The 11,739-nt window shown below is 43.8% G+C and overlaps 1 protein-coding gene across 1 annotated transcript; it reads left to right on the top strand.

Annotated features, from left to right (window-relative positions):
- Nucleotides 1–3,313: 3,313 nt before the first annotated feature.
- Nucleotides 3,314–11,497, top strand: LOC144819887 (cis-aconitate decarboxylase-like). Its single transcript, XM_078677604.1, has 6 exons — nucleotides 3,314–3,510; nucleotides 5,096–5,150; nucleotides 5,615–5,802; nucleotides 8,998–9,090; nucleotides 9,383–9,588; nucleotides 10,083–11,497. Exons 1-6 carry the CDS (start codon nucleotides 3,490–3,492, stop codon nucleotides 11,002–11,004), a joined length of 1,485 nt encoding a protein of 494 aa, XP_078533730.1. The 5' UTR covers nucleotides 3,314–3,489; the 3' UTR covers nucleotides 11,005–11,497.
- The last annotated feature ends 242 nt before the right edge of the window (nucleotides 11,498–11,739 follow it).

Raw genomic sequence — 11,739 nt, 5'->3', positions numbered from 1 at the left:
GAAGAGGAAAAAAGTTTGTATTTATATAGCTGTTGTTACCCCTGATGAGGTGTTGAAGAACGCTACTCCGGAAACTCATAAAGGATTAGTGGTGAATTAGTATTATGAAATATGAAAGTAATTTGAATGGTGGTCAGTTATTTGGAGTGAGAAGGATGCGGTGGATAGAAGGGGAAGAAAGGTTTGCATTCATATAGCACATGTTACCCCTGGTGGGTGTTGAAGCGCTTTTCTGACGCGCAGCACGCTACTCCGGAACTCATAAAAGGATTAGTTTTGAAAATTAGTATAGTGAAATATGAAGTCATTTGAGTGGTGGATATCTTATTCAGTTATTTGGATAGAGAAGAGTAGGTGGCGGGATAGAAGAGGGAAAGAGGTTTGTATTTATATAGCGCATGCTACCCCTGATGAGGTTTTGAAGCGCTTTTTTGGCAAGTAGCACGCTACTTTGGAACCCATAAGGATTAGTGTTGAATTAGTATGGTGAAACATTAAATACATTTGAGTGGTGGATATGTTAGTCAGTTATTTGGATTGAGAAGGGTTGCCATCATAGTTCTGCCACATTTATTTTTCAACAGTCTTCTGCCAATGAAACCCCGCCTTCATCAAAATCATAGTTGTGCGGTAGAGACTTGTAAAGCTAGACCCATAACTGACCGTAGACACAAGAACCAGATCTTCAAGTCACTCCATTGGCTCCTGGTCAAAGAGAGATCCCAATTGATACCCTTAGTCCTGTCCATATATCTGCCCATGGACAGGCTCCCAGCTATATAACCAAAGTCTCCTGAGTAGACATCTGAGATCTGTTTACCAGAAGAGTCCGACCACCCGCTCTCCCAAGAATTGTTGTCTACCACCCGGCCAAACCATCTCTCCCCCCATTCTGTTTACCCCTTACCTCCGCGCTCTGACACAGCATTAATGGCTATGTATAGCTGCTCAAAACCCTAAATAACTGCATTGACGTGTTCATGCGTCTACCGACCAGTTGTATCCCTTATTAGAATGGGGGATGTGTTGAGGAACAGCAGCCCCTGCTCTGAGGTCTCTGCTGTCAATGAATCCCAGACTGTCTCTCTTTAGACCGAGGTGCGGTCACTTGGGGTTCCAGGTCCTTCTCAGACCTGTGGAACCAGCTCTGTGGGAGAGACAGGGAGGAGCTGGTATGATGAAATGTGCCCTACACAAGGACACCCCTGAGAGGTGTTTATTGTCTGTAACTTCCGGGATTTCCTAACTTCGGAAACAGAGGCAATGAGTGGAGCTCCCTGCAGGGCTCAGGGCGGGCGCTACTTGTAGAGAACGTCCGTCTCCAGACCCCCCCCCCCCCCCCACTTCATCTCCCAAACTGCTCCCCTTAGGTTTCTGAGATATGACATCACAGGGTTCTAATCAGAAATTATTTCCTTTTAGTGTTCAAAGTCTATTATTATCAAGAATACATTCCAACCATGGAAAGCACAGACGAAATATCGGATTTTTAATTATTCCTTATTGGTGTGATTCCCTGAAATTATGAGAGTGACGCTTGCGAGAATTATTTAAAGTGGGTTTGAATGTGTGAATGTAACTGTTCTTTTTTAAACTTAAATCTCTGGTATATTCTTAGAGAGATGCTTAGAATTGTAGGCACAGAGTTATATAGCGAGAGATAAAGAAATGCGTACAAACACATACGCACACACGTAGATAAATGACACATGTAAATACAACTATTAAATGGGTATTCGCATGAACTATTTACTATGATGGATTCAAATGTGTGAATGTAAATATGTTATTCTATTTCTAAATACAAATAGATGTCATTAAATACATACATGCGCAGATGTGTAGGCATGCAGTGATACAGAGGAAGATACAGATGCGCCTCGAGACCCTCACCAGTGATTTACTGCGCTTTACAAGTCCCTTCAATTGATCTACGCGCGCTCACAAACAATCTTAATGTCGCGATTACTAGTATAATCCCAGTTCATCCTCCATTTTAGGAAGCCAGGTGGGGGCGACACGGACACTGTGGATCAGCCTGGGGTGTCTTCCTTGGATTCTCTTTGGTCTTTTCTATGGTACTTCGGGAATTTCCCAGATGTCTCCCTGGTCTTTCCCAGAGGATGACCCCAGGCTTTCTCGACCCTTTTAGTGACGTCACTCTCCGCCGGTACCCTACACAAGGACACCCCTGAGAGGTGTTTATTGTCTGTAACTTCCGAGATTTCTTTACTTCGGAAACAGAGGCAGTGAGTGGAGCTCTCTGCAGAGCTGGGGGGGAGGGGGGAGGAGGGGGTGTTCTACTTGGAGACTACACCCTCCTCCAGCGCCCCTAAAAGAGATGGAACTTCCTGTTCGGAATCTTAAGGTTATTATACCTTATAGGGAATTAAAGTTGAAACTTCATCTACCAAACTGCTACCCTTACGTTTCTGAGATATTACATCATAGGTTTCTAATGAGAAATTATTTCCTTTTACTGTTAAAAGTCTATTAAGAATACATCCAACCATAGAAAGCACAGAGGAAATATCAGTTTTTAGTTATTCCTTATAAAAATGATATATGATGCCCTTACATTATGAGAGCGAGGTTTGAGAGAATTATTTAAAGTCGGTTTGAATGTGTAAATGTAACTGTCCTTTTGTAAACTAAAATCGCCGGTATATTCTAATAGAGAGATGCTTAGAATTGTAGGCACAGAGGCATATAGAGACAGAGATAAAGAATTGCCTACAAACACTTGCACTCGCGTAGAGAAATGGCAAACATAAATAACGTATTTAACGGGTGTTCGCATTAACTATTTACTATGTTGGATCCAAATGTGTGAAAGTAAATATTTTATTGTAAATACAAATGAGTGTTTCAAATACATACATGCGCAGATGTATAGGCATGCAGAGAAAGATACAGATGCGCCTCGAGACCACCACCAGTGATTTACTGCGCTTTACAAGTCCCTTCAATTGATCTGCGCGCGCTCACAAACACTCTTAATGTCGCGATTACTAGTATAATCCCAGTTCATCCTCCATTTTAGAAAGCCAGGTGGGGGCGACACGGACACTGTGGATCAGCCTGGGGTGTCTTCCTTGGATTTCCCACGGGCCCCTCTCTCTTTGGTCTTTTCTATGGTACTTTGGGAATTTCCCAGATGTCTCCCTGGTCTTTCCCAGAGGATGAAACCTGGCGCTGGTCACACCTCGCTCGCCCCTTTAAGTGACGTCACTCTCCGCAGGGCTCGATCTCACGCGCCTCTTCAGGGTATATAACCTCTGTCAGGAGAGAGACACATCAGCCAACACCAGAAGCTCACCTGCCCTCAGCACCGGAGAGAGCGAGGCAGAGCGAACCACTGTCCCAGGACAGAGACAAAAGAGACAGAGATAGACTGCGGGGCACAGGAAGTCCATCTAGAAAGACAGAGACTGCTCGCAGAGACAGGGATAACTTCTCTCAGGACAGAGGCAGACACCAGTGCAGAGCATGCTTCAATGCGCCTTCCAGGTGAGCCCCCGCTACAGGCATCAGGTTTTGGCCCCTCGAATGGCTGGATTTGTATATTGTTCGTCTGTTTGGGGCATAATTTGTTTCCATAGTCCACTTAGATTGGCTAAAAGTCTTTCTCTCGATCTCACTATTCGTTTATTAGTTTTTATAGAGAGATATCTTCTAAAATACAACAGACAGCGCATTTACTTATTAAAAAATGTATGTGGCTATATTACTGCTTTCACGTTTATTTGCTTTTTTCCCCTTGGCATTCTGATGCTTTGTATGTACTTTTTATATTCTCATACTTCTTAAGTATTTGTTTTGTTTTTCAATATATGTTTGTGAATTAAAGGAGAGCCCCTTTTATTCTTACCTTGCTACGTGTTTTAATATCGCCAGTTCTGAAACAATTCGCCATGTGTTTCTGTGATGTTCATAAAATAGGCGTCTCTGTCTTCCGTGAACATTGCAGATGCATCCTGGGTAGTTAAGGTCTGTTATAAGATGTTCGCCAATAGAGATTGTTATCATTCGGCATAATCCCCAGAAATACGACAGTAATATTTAAAGCGCCTTCGGGTTTTGCTGCAGTCCTGTTGTTTGTAGCGCTGCTGCTGTTAACAAGCACAGCCAGTGAAGAATAAACTGCTCGTTAAAATGCAGAATTAGCAGCAAGACATTGCACTGAAAGGAGTTTGGGACTTTATTGTAGGTATTAGTTTCCCAAAGTAGGTGTAATAATGCACAAAGCTTGATTCATAGTGCCTCGGTGGTACACTGTGGCCCAAGAGACATTTTCTTTCTCTCATCTACGGCAGGAGCAAAATAACGTTTCATACTGTGCCAGCTGATATCATGCTTCACACTGCTTCTCTACCAACATCCAATCAGAATGCTTGCACCAGAACAAACACCACCTGATGTATGTGGTAAGGCACTGGCATCATACGACAGTCTGCTGGCATCACAGGCCAAAACACCGGCATCATTGGACATAGTGCTGCGATCAGGTGTATGCCGACTTAAGGTGCTGGCATAATACGCCAGAATGGTTCCTATAATGCCCGGGTACTTTCATCATATGTCAGTGCCCTGACTTCATATGCCAAGGTGCTGGCATCATTTATCAGAGTCCTACCATCATACGTGTTACTAGGTACTGGCATCATATGTTAGGGTGGAGCCTATCATACCTGGGTGCTGCTCTGCTGTTGGGCTCCGCCTGTGATGGAGTGGCTGTGGTACTAGTCCTGCAGCTCATGTGCGAGTCTATGGCTGTTTATACTCCATGCTCTACCTGCTGATATGCCAGGCAGTGTGCCATGCTGGGGCAGCTCATGTTCCAACCTTGAATTGCTAAATGCCAGGCTGAGACTGCTCACGTGCCAGGCAGCAGTCACTCGTGTGCCAGGCTTGAACTGCAGTTTGACAGATTGCACTTGCTAGCTGTGAACACCCTCTGTTATTCCTCCTTCTCTGTCCTCTTCCTTTTCTCGACTCTGTTGCCTTGTGTTCCTCTCTTTTGCCCTGTCCACTCCCTTCCATGTTCTTATAGAATGAAACAATTCGGCTAATATTGCTTTCTCCCTTCTTCCAGAAACCACACGCCATCCTCAGACTGTCCAGGCAGGTGCACACAGCGGCGGTGGAAGGTAAGTGTCGGTGTGTACTCACCGCTCTTGGTTTGAGGTCACTCTGTATTTTTTTAATGCAGATAATGGTTCTGGTGTCCCTTCCCCTGGTCTGAGACCTTTCTCTTTATCTTGGTCCCAGTTAGTGGTTCTGGAGTCACTCTCCCTTCTCAGTATACCCTGGGCCCAGTTACTTGTTCTGATGCCACTCTCCTTGTGCCGGGACCGCTTTGTATCCCATGGGCCCAGTTACAGGTTCTGGTATCACTTACCTTGACTTGGGTCCCTAATTTCATGATCCCCGTAACCAGTTATAGAGCCGCTAGCACTGGTTTGAGTCTGCTATCAGTCTAGAACTCCAAGAGTCCTGGGTAGGGATTGTCCCATATAAACATCATCTGGTTCTGGTCCGGATCAGCTGGATTTGTGCCTGATGCCAGCCCAGAATGCCTGTAGTTCTGACCCTGTCTCTTTTCTTCATTCAGTGCTGGAGGGGAGCCCTCTGGAGAAGGCGGCCACTAGCAGCTTTGCTTCCTTCATACATGGAGTCCAGACAGATCACCTGTCCCAAACCGTGCGGGACCGAAGCAAGCGTATGATCCTGGACAGCATCGGGGTTGGACTGGTGGGAAGCACGACCCATGTGTTCAACATCGCCCTGGGATACTGCCAGGTAAGAGGAGACATTGAACTCACTAAGCATCACACTCTGCAAAATACAACCATTAAAAACCCCTTTAAGTCCAGTGTCTATTCTTGCAATCCTTCCATGTAAAAAGCTACAGGCACCACAACATGGAACACACCATAGAACACCAATGTAAATTACATCCGTTAAAGCCCTCTATTCCAGCAATGTGCACCATCTCCCTTTGATCCAGCCTGAGACATGGGCCAAAGCAAGCCCACCATTGGCCACCCAGCAATTAAAAACCTTCCAGGCCATAATGTCCTTGAGACCCTATGAGTTAAAGGCAGACCGGGTCCAAGCCAAAAAGCAAACCAAGGACTACACGTCCATTAAAACTCAGTACATAGCACAGTGCACCATGACCCAGGAGTCATGTCAGGTAAGGTGAGACTGGTAGCAAAATGAACAACACATCTTGTAGCACACAAGCATTAAAACACCCTGCAATGACTCAAAAAGTTAGCATAGCTTTGAGCTACTCAAAGAAAAAAGGAGACATTGACTCAAAACAACATCTCATGATTCAAACCATCCCTTAATCAAACCCCCTTTGAGACTTTAGTTGTTCAGTATCACCATGAGATTTTACCAGCTTATTCCGAATCTTGGATCTAACCAAGCAACACACCATGAACCCCTCACCCATTAAATAAATCTCTAGAACAGTGGTCTTCAAACTTTTTGATGTCGAGACTCCCTTGTCAAACCTTTTTAGGCGTAAGGACCCCGTTCTGACAACATTTTCTAGAAATTGGTTCTTCTCGCATCAACATATATCGATAACTATAAATGCCCCTGTTATACCTGTCATCTTTTGGCACGTTTCTCCTGTTTTTTCATTTCTGACCTAGTTTTGGCTCTGTTTTTGTTGGTTCAGTGTCTCTGCGCACTTTCTCATTGCTGTTCAGTATTAAAGCGCAAGTGCTCCTATTATAAATTGAATTATGGATTGGTGTTTCCATGATTGGCATGTTTGACTTACTGGTAAGTCCCTAGTAAAGTGCAGCGAGGGTGCCAGAACCTGTAAATCAAATGGTGCTGGTGGTCCTGCAGTACTGATTGTGTCACTCACCCAAGCAGCCCTTAAAAGGGTTATAAGACCAGCCACTGCAGTGTCTGGGGAAGTTAGTAACTGCCATTTCGACCTGGCAAGTGCACCCACTTGCCAAGCCCTAATCTTCACTCTTCTTACATGGAAGTCACCCCTAAGGTAGGCCCAAGGTACCCATGTGGTCAGGGTGCTGTGTATGTTATAGGTAAGACATGTACTTGTGTATGTGATATGTTCTGGTAGTGAATTACAGTGTGTTTCATTTTTCACTACGGAAAGGCTATCTGTCCCATAGGATAGAATGGGAGTTTACTTATAACATTATATGAGCATATTCAAACCAAAGGTCATTGAGCGTAGGGGTGTAGCCAAAGGTGTAGCTAAAAACAAAGGGTCTTATTATGAGGAATTGGCGAAGGACAACGCTGCAAGTCTTCTTGCGGCGCTGCCCAATGCCAATGTGAAAGAGCAGGAATAAACTGTAATTATGAAATACGGTGCATGCTAGTTATTTTCCCTTCACAAATTGCTGCCTAGCACTGATTGTTTTTGTACGGGAAGAGGCACCTTCTTTCACCAAGACAATCCTGAGGGGCGTTTTCCTATTTCTATGAGAGCTGCAGAATGCAGCACACATTGAAAGAGGTAAAAACAAGGAGAAATTAGAACATTTCTCCTCGTTACACATCCACTGGAGAGGCGTCAGTTTTTGGAGCTTCCCCAGGTTTACATGATTTTGTAAATATGGGGCAGAATCAAAATCCATGGGCTTTGCGTGGGAACCCCACGCAAAGCCGATGGAATACCTCCTTGACACAGAGTAAAGCAAAGCAGTGACTTGTGCTGCTATGTCTTACTGATTACTCCATATGAGGCAATGCAAAGCCATGCAGGGTGACTTTGCACTGCCTCATAGGTATGGTTAAGAGGGTAGCGCCACCGGAGCATCAAAAAAAGTGATGCTCTGGCGATGCAAGACTCTCATAAATAAGCCTAAAATATTCTTACGTTTTTTAGGTATTTCACCTTCAGGTATCTACATATAAAATAATGGACAGTGTAAATGAAAAATAAATAAAATATATTATTGCTCAGTGGGAAATGCACTGTAGCACATTATGAAACATCTATTAGTTAATATACTGCAGAGGTCAGTGTGTAACCAGAGGCCCACAGAATTAAATCTTGATTGGTGCAGTGGAGAATAGTGATGTGTATTTTTAGTGCTACAAAGTCACAGCCTGTGACAGAAAGCACTGTTAATATGCAAGTCAATGTTTTATACTTGCATTACACATAGGGTAAGATACAATTCTGCAAAACGTGTTAATAGTTTTACAATAAAATGGTGCTTTCAAAATGTAGGTTTTAATAATACCAGACCATATGTAATGCAGTTTTCTTCCTTCACCCTTCAACACCTCTTTAGAGGCACAAAGGGCTGTGTAAATGCAGATAAAATTAAAAGAAAGAACTTCCCAGCCCAGTAGTTAACTCTTCGCACTTCAACTAAAAAAAATACACATCTTTGTCTTCACAAAGAGCCAGAACTGCTCCCATAGCATCCTTTACACATGTAGATTACCAGCACATTTGCCTTTCATTCAGGCAAACAGCTGATAACAATCTCAATTAGGCAGACGGCTGTCTTTTCACAGGGACAAGTGAAGCTGGGGAATCTGCGGCCCCTTCCTAGGACTCCAGGACCCCCCTAGGGGTCACACCCCACAGTTTGAAGAACAGTGTGACCATCCACCCGGAATAACAGATAAGAGAGAAAAACAAAGTCACAAAATCGACCATGAGTTACTCATCCACCATGAAATACTCATCCACTGAATCACACCCCAGGCTGGCTTCAGATGTTAAGCAGTTAACTATAGACTATGGTACCTAAATAAACATTGGGACCTCTGATCCCCTGTACAACCGTCCTTCAGAAACAATACATCTACTCACAGAGACTCCTTACCTGCTCCTGCATTTCTTCTAATAGGCACCACCACATAGGTTGAATCATCCTGTGTTTAGAGTTCAATAATCCAAATTCACCCAAGCTCTGTTGTTCCTCCACTAGGAGTTTATGTATACTGTTAGTTTCTAACTTTTAATTCTATCTGTAACAGGACATGTACTCCTTGTCTGCCATCAGCTCTGTGTACGGAAGGAAAGGACTGAGACTCCCACCTACGCTGGCTGCATATGTCAATGGAGTAGCGGTAAGGACTTTGAAACCTATCACTTTATCCATCGATCACAGACTAAGAGCCATGAGTTCATGAGAATGTTAGTTAAATGCTGTCTGCGCCAATGTTAAATCTTATCTGTGTCCACTTCTGTAAATAGTCTTTATTGGGCAAAGGCACAGTAACTCAACCAAATCTTAGAATATGAATCATACACTTCTGTAAATTGTGTCCATAGGTCGATGACACTATCTCTCTGCTTAACATCACTTTCTGACACACCCTTCTTTAAGTACCGTCTAATCCTCTACTCTTCTTATAACAGGCTCACTCCATGGACTTCGATGACACTTGGCACCCTGCCACCCACCCATCAGGTGCTGTGCTGCCGGCTCTAATGGCTGCCTCCCAGATGTTGCCTGTGGGCTTCCGACCCAGCGGCTCAGACTTCCTTTTGGCATTCAATGTTGGCATCGAGGTGCAAGGAAGACTCATGCGTTTCTCCAATGAAGCCAGCAATATCCCTAAAAGGTTTGTATGATGCCCACAAAGGGCAGAAATATCCTGTGGCAAACACACAATGCCCATAGGAGGCTCCAGTATCTCCAGAACATGGCTAAGATGCTCAAAGAGGGTAGAAATAATCCATGTGTCATATGTGATATCCATGGAGAGAGGGTAATTATGATGTGTGCCTGATGGGGGCAAAGGTCAGAAATATCTGCAAGAGGAATCTGTGATGTGAACATAATCATGTATGTGGATTCCACACAATATTTAATGTAAATATGGTAACATTTATTTTTCTGTTCAGTGTAACTAGATCATTTATTTGTGTCAAATGCTTGATTAGATCCTAGCATTTTTTTTCTACGTTTTCTCGTACTGCATGATAGCATTAATGTACGACATGCTTTAAGTATTTTATCATAATTCACACTTATTGTTAGCATTGCCCCTCTTCTAAACCTATTTTGGTATGATCATTGTTCCATGTCTGACACAGTTCTTTGTATTTCCTTCAGGTTCCACCCTCCTTCTGTTGTTGGCACCATGGGCAGTGCTGCTGCTACATCAAAACTCCTTTCATTGAATGCAGAACAATGTGCCCATGCTTTAGCAATCGCTGCCTCTCTGGCAGGAGCACCTATGGCCAATGCTGCAACTCTTGCCAAGCCTCTCCATATTGGCAATGCGACCCGCTTTGGGATGGAAGCAGCACTTCTAGCTGCCCGTGGGATGGAAGCCAACCCACTTATCTTGGATGATGTGCCTGGCTGCTCAGGGTTCAGTGCTTTTTATGGTGACTACCAGCCCTCATCCCTGGCAATGCCAGATCAAGATTACAGTTTTCTTTTGGAGAAGCAAGACATCGCCTTTAAGAGGTTCCCAGCTCACTTGGGCATGCACTGGGTGGCAGACGCTGCCATCTCAGTCAGAAACCGAGTCACCAATATAATGGGCTCCTTTAACCCTGCTGACATCCGCGCTGTTCTTCTGAGGGTCCCAGTCTCCAAGTATATCAACAGGCCCTTCCCAGAGTCTGAGCACGAGGCGCGACACTCCTTCCAGTTCAATGCCTGCACAGCCCTTCTGGATGGCGAGGTGGGCATCTCTTCCTTCAGTGAGGAAAGCCTCAGTAGACCAGATCTCATCAACCTGTTGAAGAAGGTGGTATTGGAGCACCCTGAAGACAATGTGGCTAACTTTGACAAGATGTACGGAGAAGTTGTGCTGCTCCTGGAGAGTGGAGAGATCGTGACAGGCAGATGTGACACCTTCTACGGACACTGGAGGAAGCCCCTAAGCCAAGAATCACTCCATGAGAAGTTCCTCTTCAATGCTACCCATGTGCTCCACCAGGACCAGGCACAAGCAATTATTGAGGTGGTGAAGGAGATAGAAAGCCTTACAGACTCTTCACAACTGGCATCCTCTCTGGAGTAAACATGTTCAATTAAAATTAATCCCTCTCTCATGAAAGGTGCTGTCCTGTTTCACAGTACTATGAGTTCCACTTTTAACCCAATACAAATACAGAAGCACCTGGCTGGCCAGAAGCAACGGGATAAAGATTCCTAATACCTCACCAGTACTTTGTAAGGACTACAAAATGCTAATTATATTTATTTTTATCTAATTTTTGTTTATTTATTGTTTCAAAAAATGTGACCTAATTTCACTGAAATACCATGTCTTTTTCCAACTAAGGGATTCTCCCCCAGTGGCCAAATATAGGAAGAGCTGGATCTGCAGTTTTACTCTAGTACTGAATTCTCCCTCTGCTGTGCTCTCTCATGTGTACTTTTATTTTAAAAAAACACAGGACAAAATAGATCACTTCAAGGACTTTCTATTTCAATCTCTCATGTTTTGTCAGTGAAACATATTTTGTGCTTTCTGCGGTTATTTATTTAAGTTTTTAATAAAGTCTCTGAATTAATTGCACAGTGATTGTAATTTTTGATGTGTAAAGCAGCTGTTATTTTAGATGCTAACCACGGCTTGGTCACAGTGAGACTGGATTCTCTCACATACACAGCCCTTACATATGAAACTCTATTTTTCAGTTGTTGCTCAACATGCTAGCCCTCCTACTAGAGTTTCACAATCTTCCCTGTTTTTTAGAAACTTCCCTTACATGAGCAACTACTCATATAACATCTTTCCATATGAATGTAG

The sequence above is a fragment of the Lissotriton helveticus genome, chromosome 2_1, assembly GCF_964261635.1.
Source record: "Lissotriton helveticus chromosome 2_1, aLisHel1.1, whole genome shotgun sequence".
Classification (NCBI taxonomy): Eukaryota; Metazoa; Chordata; class Amphibia; order Caudata; family Salamandridae; genus Lissotriton; species Lissotriton helveticus.
Note: the sequence above shows the minus strand (reverse complement) of the source record. Positions and strands in the feature narration are given on the sequence as shown.